This window comes from Natator depressus, chromosome 6 (genome assembly GCF_965152275.1).
Source record: "Natator depressus isolate rNatDep1 chromosome 6, rNatDep2.hap1, whole genome shotgun sequence".
NCBI lineage: Eukaryota > Metazoa > Chordata > Testudines > Cheloniidae > Natator > Natator depressus.
This window is the reverse complement of record NC_134239.1, coordinates 26,641,618-26,662,858: the sequence shown is the minus strand read 5'-3', so window position 1 is coordinate 26,662,858 and position 21,241 is coordinate 26,641,618. Positions and strand designations below refer to the sequence as shown.

The 21,241-nt window shown below is 43.7% G+C and overlaps 1 protein-coding gene and 1 pseudogene across 2 annotated transcripts in view; both read right to left on the bottom strand.

Annotated features, from left to right (window-relative positions):
* The window catches only part of CD81 (CD81 molecule), an 84,762-nt gene that overhangs the window by 46,830 nt on the left and 16,691 nt on the right, over positions 1–21,241 (bottom strand). For both annotated transcript variants that reach the window (XM_074954855.1, XM_074954856.1), the window contains exon 2: positions 4,726–4,840. In XM_074954855.1, coding sequence (XP_074810956.1) covers positions 4,726–4,840 — 115 coding nt within the window. The remainder of the gene's footprint in view (positions 1–4,725; positions 4,841–21,241) is intronic.
* On the bottom strand, positions 10,403–10,607 carry LOC141990258 (small nucleolar RNA U3; annotated as a pseudogene).

Sequence of the window (21,241 nt, the reverse complement as noted above, 5' to 3'; positions counted from 1 at the left end):
AACTCTCCCCTCTCCTAACATTAAAACATCATCCAGCTGCTCCACTCCCTCTGCCAACATGGAATGGAGAAACTTGAAGAACATAAACACTGGGAATGAGCATGCATGCTAGCCTGGTCACGGGGAAAGCAGCTTCATTTCTGGGAAGGAAAATGGAGCCTTCCAGCATACCACACCCAGAGAGCAAAGATGTCTAGGGCTACACCCCATATCCCTTACAGCTTCCCATACAGTCTCTCCTTGCTGGTTTCAGCACTCTCCCCACCTTTGGTAAAACTAATTGAGTTGGTTGTCACTTTACCTCCTTCACAATGGCCTCTGCAGAACAGATCTCCATAGGCAGACAAAATGGCCAATCTGCCTCCTACCAGTCCCTGCAGCCTCACCAGATCTACCAACTAAGCAGGGCTTCATCCCCAGACAGCTCTACGGTTTCCTGCAGTCCCATAGTCATGCCAACATTTGTTAAAAATACCCTAGTAAATTTTGGGAATAAACCCTCACACTAGACACTAAAATATTCTGCAAGGGAAAGAACACAGCAAGCCAGTCTAAGGCACATTACAGAAGCTCCTGACTGTGAAATGGAAATGTTGTGGGGGAAGGGTTGGGGAGAAAAAGCAGGGTATGGTGTACTGAGAAGGGAATGTGTCTTAATTATAAAAGTCATCCCAGGCTCCAGACTCTGGGAGTGGCAGGGAGCAGCTGAAGGAAATGCTCCGCTACTATTACTGAATGGGAATTACAGTCATCACAGGGAAGCTAGGCAGATCTGTTTCTGAATATAATTCATGAACATTTTAAACAACAAGAGATTACATCCATTCTTGAGTGTCAGGAAGGCCAGTGGTAAGGTGCTCCTACTTTAAAGTCCGATAGGCCCAAGTTGAATTGCTGATTCTGTCACTTTAAAACATTACAAGCACCTGCTATTGCAGCCAATCCTGAGCACATGCATCCTTGCAGAAAGGCTCAAAAGAGGGAGACAAAACCCTGGAGGAAACAGTTTAGCTGTCCAATTGCTCAATTCTCTCCCATTTTGGAGGAAGATGAACAGCTCCTCCCAGTTTCCTTGTCCTCTGGGTCCTCACCTCAGGCAGAAGTGCAGAGGAGAGACTCACTTTTTGCCTTGAGAAGTTTCAGAGTAACAGCCGTGTTAGTCTGTATTCGCAAAAAGAAAAGGAGGACTTGTGGCACCTTAGAGACTAACCAATTTATTTGAGCATGAGCTTTCGTGAGCTACAGCTCACTTCATCGGATGCATACTGTGGAAATTGCAGAAGACATTATATACACAGACACCATGAAACAATACCTCCTCCCACCCCACTCTCCTGCTGTAGGAGAGTGGGGTGGGAGGAGGTATTGTTTCATGGTGTCTGTGTATATAATGTCTTCTGCAATTTCCACAGTATGCATCCGATGAAGTGAGCTGTAGCTCACGAAAGCTCATGCTCAAATAAATTGGTTAGTCTCTAAGATGCCACAAGTCCTCCTTTTCTTTTTGCCTTGAGAAGGAAGTTGATCTTTGGGCCAATCCCTGGGGTATCTAGAGACCTGGGCTCTCTGCCTTTTCGGTCTCACCTTGTTGGAGTTTACATTGAAAGAGGGGATACTCTGAATAGAGGCCCTGGTGGAAGACTAGGGCCCTTTGTAGATTCAGGAATTAACACCTCCCACCCCTATGTACATCAATAGCAAACTGACTAAGTGTGTCATTTTGGTGGGGGAGTGGAAATTGAACTGGGACACTTTCCTATGAAGCAGATCATATTGGCTACTGCTGGTAGCCGGATATCTGACTAAATGGACCACTGGGTCCAGCCTGGCATGGCAAGTTCTGCCTTTTTAATATTCCCCCAACATGCAGTAGAAAGGGAAAGGATCCAAGTACACTGAAGCTATTGTTACACGCATTTACAAACAATCTCTGCAGCCTCCGGGTACACAAGGCCAGATTTTCAAGAGAGCTCAGCACCCAACATGAATGTCATGTTGGTTGCGGAGCTGTATGAAAAGGTTGGCGCACTGAGGGCACATGTATCGCGTATATCCAGGTGCATGGATCCATTTATGAACTCTAGCACAAGTCTGAGCAGCTGTTATCACAATCCAGGCATCCCCTATTGTCCCAGTGCACTCTAGTTATCCAGATGGCTGTAGTGCGATTGTATGACCCATTGTTTTGACAAGGAAGAGTCGTGTGCTGGCGTTATGGAAGTTTATCAACACAACCAGAGACTGTTTTTAGTATTCACTGAATCAATACAGATAAACAGCCTGCCATTATATTGGGGTTGTCACATGCAGTCTACCGAGGGCCTTGTGAGAGAAGTGGATGGTGGTTCTAGGAGCAATTCTCCACCTACAGGGGGACAGTGTTCTTATTTCTAAGTCTCTTCTCGTTCTCAAAACAGGAAGGGATTATCTCCATACCTCTAAACCCCAGAGCTCTACGAGTATCCCATACTGGTGACAGCCACCTCACCCTTCCCTTTCTCCAGCATTTGGAAGGGGACTGCCCCTTAAAATGTCTCCACCTGGTGGAGAAGTGTACATGCAGATATTGAAGACATCTGGTCTGAGTGGATAGTGGTGGGGAAGAAGCTATGGGGCTCATCTTCCTTTCACACCAGTGGGAGGCAGAAATCAGGTAAACCTCCATTAAAATCAACAGAGTTAAACTGGAGCAGATCTGTGGAGAATCAGACTCATACGCAGTTTTGTCTTGAACAGGAATGGAGGATAATTTTTCCAGATGTCCTCCTCCCCTAGGTCCCCATCCATGACAGCATTTCTTTCCTGTGTGTCTACCCCGGAGAATGCAGGAATTCTTGGTCCACACCCAGTACCCTGCAATCGTCACCTCCCCCGCACACAGCATCCTCAGCATTCCCCTTGCAGAGAGACAGCTGGTTTCAGATACACAGTGCAGAGGTCAAACCTCAAAAAAAAGGGGACCTTGGAAAGCAGACGTCCTGCTCAAGCCAATGCTTTAAGGCTTGAGCTGCTGCTCGAGTGCAGACGAGCACAGCCAAATAAGGGTCTTCCATTTCCAACAAGTCAGAATGCTGACCAATTATTGAAATCACATTAAACCTCACACGCCTGGAAAACATGAGTCATGCTGGTCTCCACAATTTATTTTCCGTTGCCGACTGTTCCTTCAGTTGCTCCATATCCCTGCAGCAGAGAACCAAGAATCCCAAAAAACAGCTACAACAAGCAACCCCTCCTCCCCCTTATGTCCAAACCCATCACACAACTCCCTCCTGAAATTAAAGGTTTTTAAAGGAGACTAGTGGAAATGGGACAGGGGAAATTCTCTTTACTGCTTGCACAGAAAAGCTGGATATTTTTTAAAGATGTTTTTCATTTTAACCCCTTTGACTCTAGGATTGGAGATACATGCAACACAGGTTACATTTAAGCAAACAGGATTTGCACATCAAGGTCATATCTTGCTAGTATGAGATATTTTAGTCTACACTTTATTCCATGTATTGCCATAATGAGCATACATTATGTTTTTAGGACACCTGCTGTGACACATGGCTAGAAAGGGTTAAACATCCTGCAAAATAAATAACCCACAGAAGACATGTGGGAAGATAATGTTTGTGGTTTTGTGTATTTACATATGTATGAGTAGGGTGGACAATGTAAAACAGTCCCTGACTGTTCTGTATTCTTATAATTCAGAGGTCAAAAGAACATCCTATTATGTAAATGAACTGTAAGCACCAGATATCTTGGTATTCATCTTTCTTTGAAATGTACTGTGAATGGTGGAGGAACAAGCAAATGGCCTTATGTTAACTCATATAGCTAAGTGCTAGTGATGGACCTCCTTCAAAGTCATCCTGATTACCTTTTGTTCCCTGAGGAATTCCAACTTGTCAAAAGACATGAAATTGTATAAAAGATCCTTGGGTCCTGATTCTGTCATCTCAGATTTGCTTAGACTTCATCGGGGAAGTTTGAGTCGCAAGACTGAGGTCCCAGTTATGCTGGTACACCGTGAATATGAAATTTCGTCATTAGACTATGACCTATGAACTAAATTCTAAAGGAACACTTTGCAACTCGGAAGCTCACCACCTCTGCTGTGAATCTGCACCTCAATGAATTGAGCTCACGTCTGTATGTATATTGATATTTTAACCATACTCTTATGTTTTTTAGAAAAATTTTGTTTAGTTAGTAAGAGTTGGCTGTAGCATGTATTTGGATAAGATCTGTAACATTCATTAACCTGGGAGGTAATGAGTCCGATCCTTTGGGATTGATAGAACCTTTTCTTTTACATGATTAAAGAAGATTTACAGAAATTTTCATCATATTTGATGTGGGTACCTGGATGGAGGCCTGAGGCTGGATCACTTTACAGGAACTGTGTTGTTTGGACTTCTGAGTAACCAGTAAGGTAATAAAGAAGCTGTTTTATGCTGGCTTGGTAAATTTAAGTACTGGAATATCCACCAGCTTTTTGGGGGGTTTGGCTGCCCCATTCTTGCAGTTCACCCTAATTGAGTGACCATAGCTGGCTCCCCACTAGGAGCCCGGTCACACCGGCATATGAACAATGCTTTCCATTTGCATTTCTGGGTGTGTCATGCTTCACTGGAACAGGACAAGTTGTGCAGGTACCACCACCAATGGAGATGCATACAAACCTCACTCCCTCTATACCCACCCACCTACTTCTCTCCCGGCACTACTTACCAATATAGAATGTGTTAGGGGCCTGCTTGTCACCTAGATGTAAGTACAGGATATTTGTGGTCTGCGAATCATGACGGAGCCAGAGTGCCACACCAAGAATGATTCCTCCTGCGAGCTGGGTAGAAACCAGAGAGAAGGGTACACAATTAGCAACACTCATTCCATCACATGTCCCATCATACAGTCTATTTACATACAAGACAAGTCCTTCCAGAGGCCTTACCCAACATGCAGGGCACTGGCAAATCATATACAGAGACATCTCGCTCTCTACTAAGCTTGTCCAATATATGGCTCATATACACAGAGAAACAGGATGCATCAAAACAGCTCACTCTGGGTGCCCTTTGTCCAATATATTGACCATACTCTCTCCGCCTAATGGCCTTGTCTGTTTCCAATTATGAGTTCTCCCATTGATTCTGCAGCCTCTCTGCGCATAGATCTTTCCCCAGATCCCCTGAGAGTTACACATGAGGGGTTGCAGAATAAGGCTCTTCATCTCCAATAGGCTTCATTACTAGGCTATCCAGGCTGAGTTTGAAGAGCAGAGTGACAGATTTCAAGGCTGAAAGACAGGTCTGTTCCAGGCACAGGAGTGGCTCCGGAATACCTATCCCAGTCCATCTCACAACTAGTAGCTGCTCAAGAGCCATGCATTTCTTTTTATGTTTGTCTAAATACTCTTCAAAACCTATGGGCTAAGTCCTGCTCTCTTTTTTGCTGGAGGTTGGAAGGAAAAGGAGAAGTGAGAGTTTCCCACCCCAGCAGCACATGGGTAGTATTTCAGTGTAATGATTCCCCGAGTGCTAGGCCAGAGAATGACAAACATGCCTTCTGGCTCTCCAAAGCCACAAAGGCCAGGATCTGTCACAATGGGGTGTCTGGCATCATGCCCCCTAGGGAGAGTCTCTCTCTGGTTCCTGTTAGTAACAGGGGCAGAGTGCGCTGCACAGCATATTTCCCCAACAGTCCTGAGCCATCCTGCTCTTGATAGGAAGATTTGGGAGACTTGTTACACCACCAGCTCTGGTTCCTTCACTCTCTGCCTCGCTAACTCCTGCTCAGTGCAGCTGAAGCATCCTGCCTCTGATTACTTTGTTTCCAGTGCTGTCCTTACATTTATCCTGGATGTTAGCTATTTGGCATAAGAAATCCCCAACAGCACCAAACCTCTAAGTTAGAGGTGCGTCCTATGGGTTTGGCCCCATACAATCCTCTGGAGCCCCTTCAGAATGTTGTACGCCTCTTTGTAAAAAAAGACCTAATTTTTCCAACCTCTGAATAATTTAGCTCCTTACATTCCTGTATGTTTAAACTGGAAAATGCACCAATCTCCGTCTCAATAAAGTTGACCAGACCAGATGTGTGCGCACTATTGCAGGTGTAATTGTTTTGACTTTTCATTTATATTTTATATGGCACCTTTCATCCTGAAGATTTCCACAGTGCTTTACAACCTGTCTGTAGGGACCACTTTCCTATTAGCGACAGGCAGAGGATTCTAGGGTAAAATATTGCTAATGTGCAGTGGCTGCTGTTACAAAATATTTTAGGAGGGGAAGAGAGCAACATCTGCAACTGAAGCTTTAAAGGTAGCTTTTAGACAGGAGGTACCATTTAAGTTTTGTCTCATTGGAAGTGGAGGTAGTAAGTCTGAAGACACATGGTATTATAGCTCATCTATGACGTACGGACAGAAACCAGGTTTGTTTTAGATATCTTTAGCTACACATCCCAGGATTCACTATTTTTAAACATTGTGCTTATACTGAAGTTATCCTACACTGGGATGTGTTATGCTTTCACACATCACCTTTGGTTGTGTACCAGTTGTGACAGGGAGTTATGAGAAAACAGTTTCTAAGGTTTGTCAATTTCTCCTTCAGACTTGCATTCTTTTCCTACTCCCAATGCACAGTTGCATTTATCTAGTTTTATGGCATCTAGAATTTGACCAAACACAGCGTAGCAAGTTTTCTAGAACTCCCAAAAACCACTTGCCACAGGAAAAAGGTTTGATGACAATCAGCGTTATAGAAGCATGCTTAACCGGTGCATATTGATGCTAGGTAACAACAAAAACTCCAACATCCTGCACATGCGTAGCACATGCTATCAGAAGATCCATATGAACTTGGAAAAAAACATATTCCCCTTCACAATTCCCCTGTAAGCATCCCTCTAGGCATTTAAGGTAGCATTTTGAAGAGTGCCTAAGTGACTTAGGCATGTCTGAAAATCCCTCTCTTCCCCCCGCCCCCAGGCTTCTCCTGTGCATCGATCCGACTGTAGCCACACTAAACAGCAGACAGTTTTCTTCAAGAGATTTTTGGGATATCTGATCTCCAGCAGGGATAGCCAGAGTCCTGTTTACTCCTCACCTTCCCACTCCCTTGTGGAATGTCTTTGTTAAGAACCATAGCCATTTCTCTAGCAACTAGTTTTCCCAAAGTAATTTTAAAAACACAAACAAAAACCGCATCAGGTGTTCCTTCAGCCCATTCCAAACACATAATGGTTAACAAATCCATTTTTCCACAGAGATGGCGATTACCTCAACACACACAAGAAGATCATCTTGTTCAGCAGGCAACCAGAGGACCCATAACCCATTGATGGATGTTATTCAGAGAGGAAGTATATAGAGAATTCCATGAGTATCAGAAACAAAACATTTGTTAGCTTGCATCTTTAACAAATATGGCGCTTGGCTGACAGTAACTTAGGCCACCTCCCTGCTTATTCAGAAACTGTTCTGATCTAATTCGTAGTAGCATCAAAACATGACTCGGCATCAATTGTTCCTTGAGAATTTCAGTAAAATAAATATATTTATTTATTTTAAAAGAATCAGCGGTAACTAAGTGGACAGGGCAAGACACGGGATGACAGTCCAATGCTCACCTTCACTGAAGAAAATCTTATGGGATGATGAAGCCACCTTGCAGGGAAGGGCAGTACGCAAATCTCCCAGTTAATTTATTATATCTGTACTACTTGTTTATTCAGGAGATCACAATAGTCAGTTTGGACAAACAAAATCAACTCAAGTTCTCTCTTTGACAGGCATTTCTTGTACTTAACTTGAGGGTTTGAACTCAATTGGAGTTGCTGGATGCTCAGCACTACTGAAGATCAGGCCATTTATTTAGGGCTTGTCTACGCCACGCAGCTTTTAGTGACAAGGCTGTGTAAAGCTCTTTTTCGGCACTTTTGCCAACAAAATACTTCCAGCCCTGCAAGCGGCGTTAGCTTTGTCCAAAGCCGCATTCACATTGCCACTTGCGTCAGCAAAATTTTCATCTTTAGCAGGGGGGGATGAAGCTTTTTTATGTACCTGTGAAAGAAAAGTTTTGTTGACAACTTTGCAGCCTCGACAAGCTCTAAAGTGCCTAAATATAGATTTAGGAAACTAATCTGAGGGATTTTTTTTTTTAAAGCCATTAAATCTCCAGTGCTTCTATGGATACCACCACAAGTGCGTACTAAGAGGAACATACGAACTGCCATAGTGGGTCAGACCAAAGATCCATCTAGCCCAGTATCCTGTCTTCCAACAGAGGCCAGTGCCAGGTGCCCCTGAGGGAAATGAACAGAAGAGGTAATCATCAAGTGATCCATCCCGTCGCCCATTCCCAGTTTCTGGTAAACAGAGGCTAGATCGGGACACCATCCCTGGAACAGCACAACTAGCTGATTAGGCAGAAAGGGCTGCCCTACTTAAAAAGGCCTACTATACAGCAGCAGAGTAGAGGGACTAGAGCATGCATGTGCATGCACACACACACACACACACACACACACACACACACGTGTTCCAGCTACGAAATCTTTATTAGCAGCCAACAGGCGGAGTCACTTTCCTGTACGCACAATAATGCACTCAGTCCTGTCACACTCTCACCAAGGGTTTCTGTTTGGTCTCTGAGGATGAACTATGAAATTCTCTGGATTAAAAGTTGAACCTAGGAGTGGACTGCAAAGCTAGACTTGCTGTATTGGGTTTAAAGGTGTAACAAACACATGCCTCCATAAAATAAACAGGCACATGATTGCATTAGAATTGAGGTACCATTTGTAGTCACTTTGTGCTAACAGGGAAGATGTGCCAGTCCTAATGCCACTGTAGCACTGACAATTCTCTGAACAAAACCTTCTTGGATAAGAGTATTATTGGGGGTAAGAGGAATAATTAATAAACAAAAAACACCACAACATGCTTCCTTGAAGAGGTGGTGGCTGAGACTGAAATACAGTAGAATTGAAATACTCATACCGCAAAACTGGAGGATTACTTGAATGACTCCTTTTCAAAGCTCTCTTTTTGGGAGTGACTTATTCAAGCTAAATGTTTCCTAGTAGGACTTTTCTCTGACCCATTTGACACAGTCATACCCATTCTACTGTAACAAATGGAATCTTATTTAAATAAGACATTGGTTTCTGAAGTAAGAAAATCTAATATATTTAAAAGGGAGATTTCCAAGGCACTTTCACTGGTGAGGCCTACTCAAACTCCATTTTATCTTAAAGGTCATAGCCTTTGTACCAACTTGTTTTAAAGGATACATGTGAAAGGAGGATGACTTTTTTTTTTTTTTTTTTAAAAGACAGTAGCTCTTAAAAAGAGGGCTGATTTTTGACAGGATCCCTAAATTAGTCATAAGTACATGAGGGATTGACTACAGGTTATATGACAGTCCCATAAAGAGATTCTTTAGTAACAGATCAAAAGACTGTAGTTATACATTTGCAGGCAGAGTCTAATGCTTGGGACCATTGCATAAGCAAATGTCAGCTGGGCTTTTTCAAGTTATTCAGCACTGGCCTAATTTGGCTCCCACTGAAATCAATAGGTGTTTTACCATTCACTTCAGTGGGAAAGTTAGACCAACATGGAGTCGTTTTGAAAAGCTCGGCCATTATGGTTCTTAAGGAACTAGCCACTTATTCTTAGACTCAAACATATAGGGAGAGTGTATAGCACAAGAGTACTCTAGACTAAAGAAAGCTTGACTTGTCCACTTACTGGTACCAGCATCCCCAGGAGTGTCAATTGCCCTTGCTGCCTCTGCAGTTCTGTTTGCCTGGTCCCTTAATCACTTGCTTCTCCCCAGCTCCTTTAACAACTGCAGAATTTATGATTTTACTTGGAACATTTTGGCCAGTTTTAGTGGAATGCCTCCTTATAACAGGACAAGATTAAAAAAACCCACACAAAGAACAAAATAATATTACATTACAAGAACGCAGACCAAGTTTTCAATGAGATTGGAGTCAGCTTGTATGCGCAATAAAGCGCACAAGAGCCACAGGTGTGCAATGGCAAACGCCATTATGAATGCAAACTGCATGACTGCACATGTAAATTGCTAGTTAGGAGCCTATGTCCACACATGCACAATCACTCAATCTGTGCATACAATTAAAGAAACTATGCAAGCATGGAAGTAGGTCCTCTGAAAATTTAGCCCAGTAAGGGTCTAGAGATTTTGCCCAAGTCAATTTCCTGCTCCTCCTCCCCTTCAGCTGAGCTTTCAGTGCTTATTATGAATAGGGAAAAATATTGTACCTAAGCCCCTCTCAGAACTTGCTTCAGGCAGGCCAACAATCTCCCAGTACTTGCTATGGAAAAAGTGATTGTGGGAAAAAGAAAAAAAAAAAAAGAAAAAAATCAGTGTTCTCTCCCTTCCAGCTTCCCAAAAGCAAAGAAGTAACGGTCATCAATAACAGACAGCAGCTGCATTAAAGCAACACTGTCTGCTCGCTTCACGCTCAGAAGAGAACACTTTAACTCCTCGTGGTTAGAGATGTCAGACACTTTGTAACTAGAGAAGTGTAGCCGAAACTATAGAAATGATCCCTGAAAGTATAGCCTTCCAATTCAGCTTCAAGTAAAGTAGCTAGGAGCTGCCTTAAAAAAAAAAAAAAAAAAAAAAAAAAAAGGAAACCAAAATCCAGTCTGGAGTTTCTCATTAGTTGTCTAGGATGATAATAAAATCCACATTTGTTTATTCACTTGGAAAAAAGAGAAGGGCCCATAATTAATCAATGCCACTCCTAAAGCAGGAATCTGTGTGCAGCCCCTAGGAGGGGAACCATCCAAAGAAGATTTCTGTGCTCACTTTGACTGGACTGTTGAATTTCTGTGCCTCTTTTGGCTGGCTCAGTCCCTGCCTTCACCCATCTCACCATGGTTATGAACCAGCAAATGAGATCACATTTGGGAGGAGTCCAGGAGCAAGTTGTCTCTGAGAGCTTTGAAGAACAGACAGGGAAGTGTTCTCTTATGTGAGACAGAGAGAGAGAGGATTCTAAACACTTTTTTCCCCCATTATAAAGTTAAAGACAGACCTATGGATCATCATTTCCCCGAAAAACATCCTTCATAACCACCAAAAATATATTAAACATAGTTGAGGAATCCGGTCACTTGTGGTTCCAAAGGGAAGGAAGCGGGAGGGAGAAAACTCATTGGATTGCCATAGTAACCCTGGCTTCCACTAGAAGAACCTTTTTATAAAAAAAAAAAAAAAGGTTTTAAAAGAACAGCCCAGCGACAGCTCATAAAACCTGAAAGGAGAGCTAGACACTTCCACAGACAGCAATTTCTCCATTTGCTTTTTCCTTCAGGGTTAGTGGAATTTTGGCAGAGTGAAAAACAAAAACACACTGCACTGCTCCTGCTGTCTCACCACTTCCCCTGACGGCCATCTCTTGCTCTCAATTCCTCAGCATTCTGATTTAACACCAGTATGGTAAACAGTCCTCCACCACCACCATGGTAGCACCTTCACTCACATACTGTAAGCTGGCTGCAAGTGGTAACTGTTACTCTCTCAGAGATGACCTAGAAACAGCACATGAACCTGGATGAGGTTTGGATTGACTGGTACTGATCTCAGTAACACCTGGCAAGCTGTTCTCGCAAAGTTTCCACCATCTTGTTCCCTATGTGTGCTATGTTCCAAGTCCCCTCTGATCATCAACCGCAATTTGGATCTAGGGATGAAAGTCCATCCAAAATGTAAGAGGTTCAAGAAGGTTTGGGTCTTATCCCGGCCCCCTCAGCACTTCTTCTGCAGACCACCTGTTTCTCTCTACCTTTCCACTAGAACAAAGAGGGCCTTCAAATATGAACTTCAGTCCAACAGTGCCCAAGATGTGAGCCAGCTGCTATCTATTATTTATATTACAATAATGCCTGGAGTCCCCAGTCAAGATCAGAGTCTCATTGTGCTAGTCACTATATAGGAGACATAGTAAAAGACACATTGTAAATTGGGCGGGGGGAGGCAGGGAAGAATCTAAGCTGTGTCTAGCACTTCCTAATTCACAGTTAAAATGGGCAAACTAATGGAGGACAAGAAAGTGCTTTCACACCTCTCCTCAAACTGAATCTCTTAAGGTATTAATTTGTGGTCTGTAAAGCAGTAAACACCACGTGTCATTCCCTGTGGTACTGAATGAATGGCTTTTAGATTGGAGATGCAGAATGAAATTTGGCTAATCAACTTGAGAGAGGAAGCTGCCCCCGGTTTAACTTGCTGCCAGTACCCGTGTCTGGACCTTAAAAGGCCAGGTTTCATGAGAGTTTGAGATGCGGGGGGCAGGGAGGCATGAGTACAATTCCTTTAATTTGGTTAGCAGCAGGGAAACAACCTTCATTTCACTTCCTGGGGGGCAAGAAATCCACCACTGGGGGTTAACCTAGTTCATACATAAGAATAGCCATATTGGGTCAGACCAAAGGTCCATCTAACCCAGTATCCTGTCTTCCGACAGTGAAGGTTCTTTCCAGGTTCTGTATTGCATTAGAATACTTTCATAGTGGTACTTCAATGCAAGCACTTGTTAGACTGATGTTCTGCAAACCACACAAACATTACATTAAACACACCTCAATGTATCAGACTACACACTTTATTTCAGCTTAATAGGAGAGCTATTTACTTTAGCAGCCAATTTCTAAAAGCATATTTACAGACTTTAATCTCTCTGTAATGAGACCGACTACAGTTAGGCCTCAAAATATGTTTTTAATAATTAATTGGAACGTAACATATTACAGCACTTATGAAAGCTAAATTGAATCCTTATTTCAGATACTTAAAATGGAGACCAAGGCTGCAGTTAGCCATTTGAGGGGACAAGGACTGTACGAACAGTTCATTTCTCTTATGTCCTGCACCAAAAATTTTAGGGGTGGCCAGTTTTGCTGATCTACCTGGATTGTGATAGCACCTGAAAATGGGTGGAGCAACAGAACAGGTGTTTCAGATGAGTTAGCTAGATAGCACTAGACTATATCTGAAAGTTGCTCCTCAATCAGGACTGTTTGCTATAACTTCTATCTAACAATCAAGAAAGCTTAATACAAACAATGTGACTTACCCAAACTTTATCTCTCTGTGCATCTGTTTTCCCTCCCACCTTTTGTCTATTCTGTTTCGACTGTAAGCTCTTCAGGCAGGGACTGTCTCTTACTATGTGTATTCACAGCACCGAGCATTATAGGGACCTGATCTCAGCTGAGACCTCCAGGCACTACTGTAATGCAAATAAAAATGCTAATGGAAATTAGGAGTTGTACAAAGCTGGTGCTTGGTTTCCTCCTAGATCCAACTGCCTATATATTCAGTTGAACATAACTTGTAAAAGCTATTTGTAACAGCACCATGTAATGACCCCAGGTCATATGCACAAATGTTTGCAAACTAGTCATGGACATAATTGAACTGAATGACTGTTCAAAATTAGAACAAGAGTTCACAGAATGATTTGTTGTAGTCAGATTTTTTCTTCTAAAGTACAATTATTCTTATTGTTACTTAAATAACCTTGAGCTTTCCCCACTATGAGCCAAACAGTTTTCAAAGTTACCCTTCCCTATACTCGCCCTTTTATAAATTCAGAGGGAAATCCAGTCTACTTTACAACATTCCATTCTACGCTGCTGCGCTCCCCCCGCGTTTACATTATTAGTGCAGGGCTATCCAGGACAAGGAAGTGCCTGATCCTAGAAAACGTGCCCCATCTATGCCTTTCCCCAGCGTACACAAGAGGCTCACAGTTGGGATTTGGTAAGAGGAACTCATCTTATGTTAGTTCAGAACGGTTCTAATTTTAACTACAGTTTGCCTGTTACCATCCTGAATATCAGTGTACAGGAGATCAAGACAAGTTTTTTCCATAGATTTTCAAGCCAGAAGAGATGATGACATTCTAGCCTGTCTTCCTGCATAGCAATGATCTCTGCATTGTGCCCAACAGCTGGTGGTTGAGCTGCAGCACATCTTTTACAAAGATACCTGGAGTCATTGAATCAAGATATGGTAGATTCTCCATCACCCAATTGTTTGGTAATCTGTTCCAATGGTTAGTTACCTTCACGGTTAAGAACTTTTTATCTTACTTCCAGTATGACGACTTCTAGTGCCAACTTCCAGATGTTGGATCTTTTAATGCCTTTGCCTTCTAGAGTAAATATCCCTCTAACTCTTGCTCCTGTGTGGATACTGCTAGACCAATCGAGTCATCTCACCAGTCTCCTCAATAATCTCTGCACATTGAGCTCCTCAAAATCCCTCATTTAAGGCATCCCTCATCTTCTCTGAGCTCTCTCTCTCCAATTTTTCAACATCCTTTAGCTCCAGAACTCCCCAGAAGACTGAAGCCAACTGGTCAAGAGGATTTCCATGTCACATTCTGAGGGATGCACAGATATATTGGGGGAGGGGTGGGGGGGAGGAAAGGGGAGATGAGGAAGGAGAAAAAGACAATGGCCTGAACTTGGGTCTTTGTCCTGTTCCAGAAATTAAGAGTAGCCACTGATTTTGGGTGCTCAACAACTGAAGTCTGACAGTAGCTGGGGCTGACAAAGTCTCAAAGTTAGGCCCAGGGCTGGAGATCCATGATGAGAAGCCCCTTAAAATCAGGGGCCCCTTTTGAAAAATGTATGTATAAGCCTTTTCTTAGATTTAGGTAAGAACTCCCTGTTTCTCCCTCCAAAAGGAACTGCCAAGTGCCTTCGGAAACCTCTGTGGTGGTTATTCCCGTCTTTATTCAGTGGGCTCCATCTCTGGGGCCCACTGCTCACTTACCATACCCCAGAGGCTCTGTCTAGTGCAAGCAACAACATTCATACAGGACTATTGCTAATATGGTTTCCCTGGCCAGCATGGACAGAGATTGCTACTCCCAGACAGAGTCTAACTATGTTAGAGATTATTGTCCTATGCTCTGTGCTGTTCAGAATTTTCAGTTTCCTTCACCATTTCTCTAGCATCAGTGGAGCTGCCGTGGTGCTCGGAGTGGTAGGACAGTGTTGAAGTTGCAGACTTTTCTTTTTTGAACACCATGAACTAGGCTCAAAGTAGGTTTATAACCATGTTAGAAAACATGTTTTCTAGAAACTGAAGTCCCTGTCCACACTGGTTAGGGAAGCCATGTTAGAACCCTGCTAGCAGCAGTCCTGTTTAGACACATTTGTGGCTAGCACGTCTCAGCCACAGAGAAACATGGTTGATAAGCTATTACAGTAGCACACTGGCAAGCATTGCGGAATCTCATGCACTCCAGGGTGCATCGTCCTGAAAGTCAGGAAATTAGAGTTCAGTGACATTGCTGCCCTTGGCAGGGAGAGGTTGTCAGGGTTGGCATGCCCTGGGATGACAACTACAAAACCATGTGCCCATGCATATGACAAGAGGGAGGCAGCTTCCAAGTGTCCTGGTGGGGAAGCTCTTGATACTTACCTGAAGAGAGTCTTTTTAAGGTTAGCTACTGGCAGCGCTCAGCACATTCACCACAAAACAAGGATGGAATGCAGCCCTTTCAACGCTTTAGTCTTTGGCCTGGTCTACAATTAAAATTTATGATTACTTATCTATGGTGTACAGGGGTGACCTAACCACCAGTGTAGATTCAGCTGGTGGATGGAAGAATGCTTCCATCGACCTAGCTCACTGTCACTTGGAATGGTGGTTTTTCTACAGCAATGGAAACAATCCTTCTGCCAATGTAGGATGTGTCTACAATGCCTTAGCTATGCCAGTATAGTCCCTGAAGTGTAGACAGGGCCTTTGTGCAAGAAGAGCTAATGTGAGGCACTGACAGAAAAAGTTAGTTCTCTGAGCAAGGGCTGATCTCATCCACAGGAAACTGAGGAGTGTTTCTAAAAATACAGTATTGTAAAACTTTGCTGGCACTTTTGCATCCCTCCCTCTTTTGATTTAACAGCAGGATGTCTCATTTGCAAGTGACATACCAGTCAGTCAGCACTGTAATTAGTGAGCTGCTTGTACCTTTTGCTCTCCCCCTCTTCAAAAAAGGCAGACAAATACATGATGCATATCCTGGCGAGTACACAGAGACCAGGAAGCAGGCGCCAAACCAAAAGCTATTCTGGATAAAAACCGGCTACCTAAGTGCCAGCTGCTTCAGTGGGAATTGAAAAGATAGGAGTTGTCTGGTGAGGTGACTTCAAATCAGCTGTGATCCAATTATTAAAGAAAAAAGGGTGTAGTGTGTTCTTTGGCCTATTTCATGAAATCCAAGTAGACTGTTTGGGGTATGTGGATGTTTCAGACACAGATGCCTGGGGGTGGGGGTTTGACGGTAATGTCCTAGTTCTGCTCATTAGAGAAACTTGGTCCATATGCTGTAAAGATTAAAGTTACTCATTCAATTACACCCAGACACATAACCTTGGGAGATAGGGCACTTCAAGTGTCCTACGTGGATGCCTACCATTAAGGCTCAAACCAGCTGAGATTCAAGCTGCATGCAAAATTGCAAGAGTTATTATGGGTGACCCTGGACAGTTAGGCTAAGCAGATTCCCCATCATTATTCTGGGGACAGCAACAGCCACAGACCACTGGTAGGACCTGGACTGGATATGTTCACCCGCTGAAGGGTTGCTGTTAACTGACTGTTTCAGTGACCCATCCAAAATTCACCCAGTTTACATGGGCTGGATAGGCCAACAAAATGCAGAAGTTGCCCAGCGACATTTCTTCTGAGGGCAAGCAATTAACAGGGCCCTTGAGATCACACATGGAATGAGGTAGTGAATTCCCCACCCTGAGGCTCAAACTCCGAGAGGGCAAATGTCTTCCAGGAAAAGCAGCAAGATGTTCCCTTAATGACATCGACACTTGCCAGAGAGTTGAAGTACATTCACCTCATAGCAGAGAAAGAATCCAGTGAGAATGATAAAATATACCACCACCACTACTCCCCCAGCATTTAACTTCAGTTCAAGTGAACTGGCACCTCTCAGGATCAGACCCTCAATTATGCTCTTTGCGCGCGCGCACACACACACACACACACTCCCCCCCCCCCCCCAACAGTAAGCAGCTCAAGAATCACTATGAAAAGTAAACAAGGTGGGAGTGAAGGGGATAAACTAGCTATTTGTTACCTTGTGTACTAGACTGGTAACTTAAGACTCATGTGGGCCAACAACAGTGCAAGATTCCCACTATAGGGATTTGCAAGTGCTTCATGGGCAGAGACGGAGCTTTTTTCATTGTGGACATGCGCCTCTCTGTCATGAGAGCTGATGGACACCAAGGGCCATTTTCTGGGTCAGCTACTTTCGTGAGCTACTTTACATCCCTGGCAGACACATCAAGCCTGTGGATCTGCTTGCTTTAAAGAACAGGTGGATCACAACTTTCCACTGCTATTTCAGTGGACCATCAATGAAATGCTACAGCACCAGGGAAGATGCCTGTGCCAAGTAAAACTATTTCCCCATGTTTATTTTTCCCCTACTGTTCCTCACATGATCTTTTCAACTGCTGGAAATAGCCCATCTTGATCATCACAACAAAAGGTCGTCGTTCCCCCCCCCCCCCCCCCCGCTGGTAATAGCTCACCTTAACTAATCACTCTTGTTGTAGTGTGTATGGTAACACCCATTGTTTCATGTTCTCTGTGTATATAAGTCTTCCTACTGTATTTTCTACTGCATGCATCCGATGAAGTGAGCTGTAGCCCATGAAAGCTTATGCTCAAATAAATTGGTTAGTCTCTAAGGTGCCACAAGTCCTCTCCTGTTCTTTTTGCATGATTCCAGAGTGAAGCCTGATTTTCAGAGGGTGCATGCTCAGCACTATCAGGGTGCACCCAGAGCCATCAGATTTCTCCTAAGCAAAGAAGAGCCTGTATTTTAAGGTCTGAGAACCCAGACAGAAAATAAAGAGCCTCCTGCCATAGCCAGTGCAGATGCAGAAGGGAATATTAATGTCAGTAGGACCATTCTAGTTCGAATATTATGATACATCAATTTCAAAGTCATGAATTGGACACCCAAACTTGCATTTGTGCCTTTGGAAAAAAAAGTCTTCCCCCACGCACCAAGTGATAAAACTCCCATTATATTAAACCATCTCCATTAATGCTACCACACAAACACCAGAGACCACAACCACATATTGAACTACATTATTGGGCCGGTCAGTTGATAGTTGTCTGCTTATCACAGTACAAAATACCTCCCTCATGTATACACAGAGAAAGCACTACTCCCACGATACACAGAAAACAGTGGACGGAGTTACATAAGGCCTTGATTCTGCAATGATCTCCATGCAGGTGCACCCACATGGAGCCTCTACGGGTAAACATATATGGTAATGGTAAACCACAGAAGCCATTCAAAAGCTAGGACATTGACACATAGCTGTGGGCTTTATAGTAGTTTAGGATAACCCAAGCACTGTCAAGAGATGTTTGTAGAAGATTATAATTTAGAGATACTCCCTCATACAGGACAGTATTATGAACATAGAAATTGGGAGATGTGCTCTGAAGGCAGGGTTGGGAACACCATCTGGCTGCATGCAGCAACTCACTACAGAAGCTCCCCAGTTTGTTTTATTCCTTACTCATTCAATGGTTTGTTATTTAATGAACCCCACGATTATTACATGCATGACAGATCTATTTTCAATACTGATAGACTGTTCAAGTGTAATCTATGTTTATCCCATGAGAAATAGTGATTTATCCGCACTGAACCATACTGAAAGGCAAATGCAATTTACCAGGAAATCAAATACAGAGAACATCTACAATTTAAAAGCATAAAGATCTCAAAAATGACAGTACACTATTTGTATATTAAAATACAATAAAAAGATAGAGATCCTGTTATTTCTGCCAAAACAGATAAAACAAAACAAACCGAAAGCAGAACTGAGAAGCCTCCCAGTAAAGAATGAATGGAAGAGATCTTAGGCCACAATACAGATATTGAGCATTAACATGTTGAATACTTTGGCACCAAAACAAATCTCGATTTACGCACACTGAATAAAAAACCAAAACAAGGCACTAAAAATATTGGCAAAAAACCCAAAAGGAAGAAACTAAGTAGTACACTAACTATTACCTTTAGGTTAGTAAACTTTTCTATTTGTTATGGGAAAGAATACACATCTGAAATTATTTGATACAGATTCTAGACAAACTAGGCCAATCATCACTGATTTGAAGTCCATGGAGCTATACTGATTTATACCAGCTGAGGAAGTGGCTCATTATTAATCAGAATATTGGAGCAAGACATACCCAGGGTACATCTAGACTAGCCTTTTTCAACCCTGGGGGTTTGGAGACAACATCTAAGACAGAGGTGGGCAAACTGCGGCCCGCAGGCTGGACTGTTCTACCTGGCCCTTAAGCCCCCGGCCCCTCCCCTGCTGTCCCCCCTCCCCCACAGCCTCAACTCACCATGCCGCCAGCGCTCTGGGTGGTGGGGCTGCGAGCTCCTGCCGGGCAGCATGGCTGCAAGAGCCGCTGGCCTGCCCCAGTGCTCTAGACTGTGCGGTTGCATGGCTGGCTCTGGCCAGGCGGCATGGTGGCCAGTCCTGGTGCTGAGCAGCATGGTAAGGGGACGGGGAGGTTGGATAAGGGGCAGAGGGTCCTGGGGGCCTGTCAGGGGGTAGGGGTGTGGGGTTCCAGGAGGGGGTGGTCAGGGAACAAGGAGCAGCAGGGATTGGATGGGGCAGGGCCCAAGCTGTTTGGGGAGCACAGCCTTCCCTACCTGGCCCTCCATACTATTTCGGAACCCCGATGTGGCACTCAGGCCAAAAAAAGTTCTCCCACCCCTGGTCTAAGGGGTCCGTGAAAGGTGACAATGAAAATAAAGTTTCAGATCCCAGAAAAGGCATTCCCTTTTGCTGATCTTAAAAGTATGTGAATACCCCTACCTACAGGCCAAAACCCAGAAGTGTTGTCATTAGAAGCCCACAGTTTAGCACCCTTTCTCATGCTACGTCAAATACCGTGCCAAGCATGTGAAACATTTATTGTTAAATTCTGTTCAGCCAGTTTTCAACCCAAGACTTCTACGGTAGGGGTCCGTGGACCACTGGCTGAATTTCCAAAGGGGTCCACATCTGCATTCAACATTTTTTAGAGAACCACCAATTAAAAAAAAAAAAGTTGAAAACCATTTATTTAGACCAGTGGTGAGCAACCTGCTGGACACCAAATCCCGCAGCTCCCATTGGCCAGGAATGGCGAACCGCGGCCACTGGGAGCTGCGGGCGGCCGTGCTTGCGGACGGTCAATGCAAACAAATGGTCTTGCGGCCCTCCAACGGATTACTCTAACGGGCCACATGCAGCTCATGGGCCACAGGTTGCCCACCACTGATTTAGACTAATGAGTAGCTGTGTCAACCCTGCCGTCTAACCTGAGGTGCCCTTTACACTGCTTTACTGTTGTTGCCTCCACTCCTGGACAGCTCACAAACAGCCTCCAGCACTTAAATTGCTCCCAGCTGTATCTGTGTGCACTTGTAACCTGCCAGTCACACTTAAGCGTTTACGAGCCTGAATTACACTGCAGGGAGACCCTAGCACACTCCCACTCCCAGACTTTGCCCAGAAACGTACCTCTCGTACTTCCCAACCCTCTCCTGGGGAATACAAGCTCATATAAAGTCTGTCATTTTATTAATAGACATTAGAAGCACAAATCTTGTTATCTCAAATGGAGTTTCCCCGAACACACTGGTTTAGATAAAACAATAAAACAAGATTTTAAGTGAATATAGATAATAAGGCATAAAAGCCAAAAATGGTTGTAAGAAAAATGCATCCGATGAAGTGAGCTGTAGCTCACGAAAGTTTATGCTCAAATAAATTTGTTAGTCTCTAAGGTGCCACAAGTACTCCTTTTCTTTTTGCGAATACAGACTAACACGGCTGCTACTCTGAAAGAAAAATAAAGTGCCTAACTTAACACACTACATTAAATTCAAAGCAAAGTTTCTCTCACCACATGTTCTCAGTCTTACTGGCCAAACTCCTTAGGCTAGGACCCCTTCTTCTGAGTAATGGCTGCTTCCTCTGTTCCTTCTTGTGCAGTGAATCGATGGACAGAAGGAGGAGTACATGGGTGTGACTAGCCCTTCTTTTCATACAGTCCTTTTGAGAAGTATTTCCAGCTGGGAGCATGGTGACAGGCAGACTGTGTGGACGGGAAGCCCA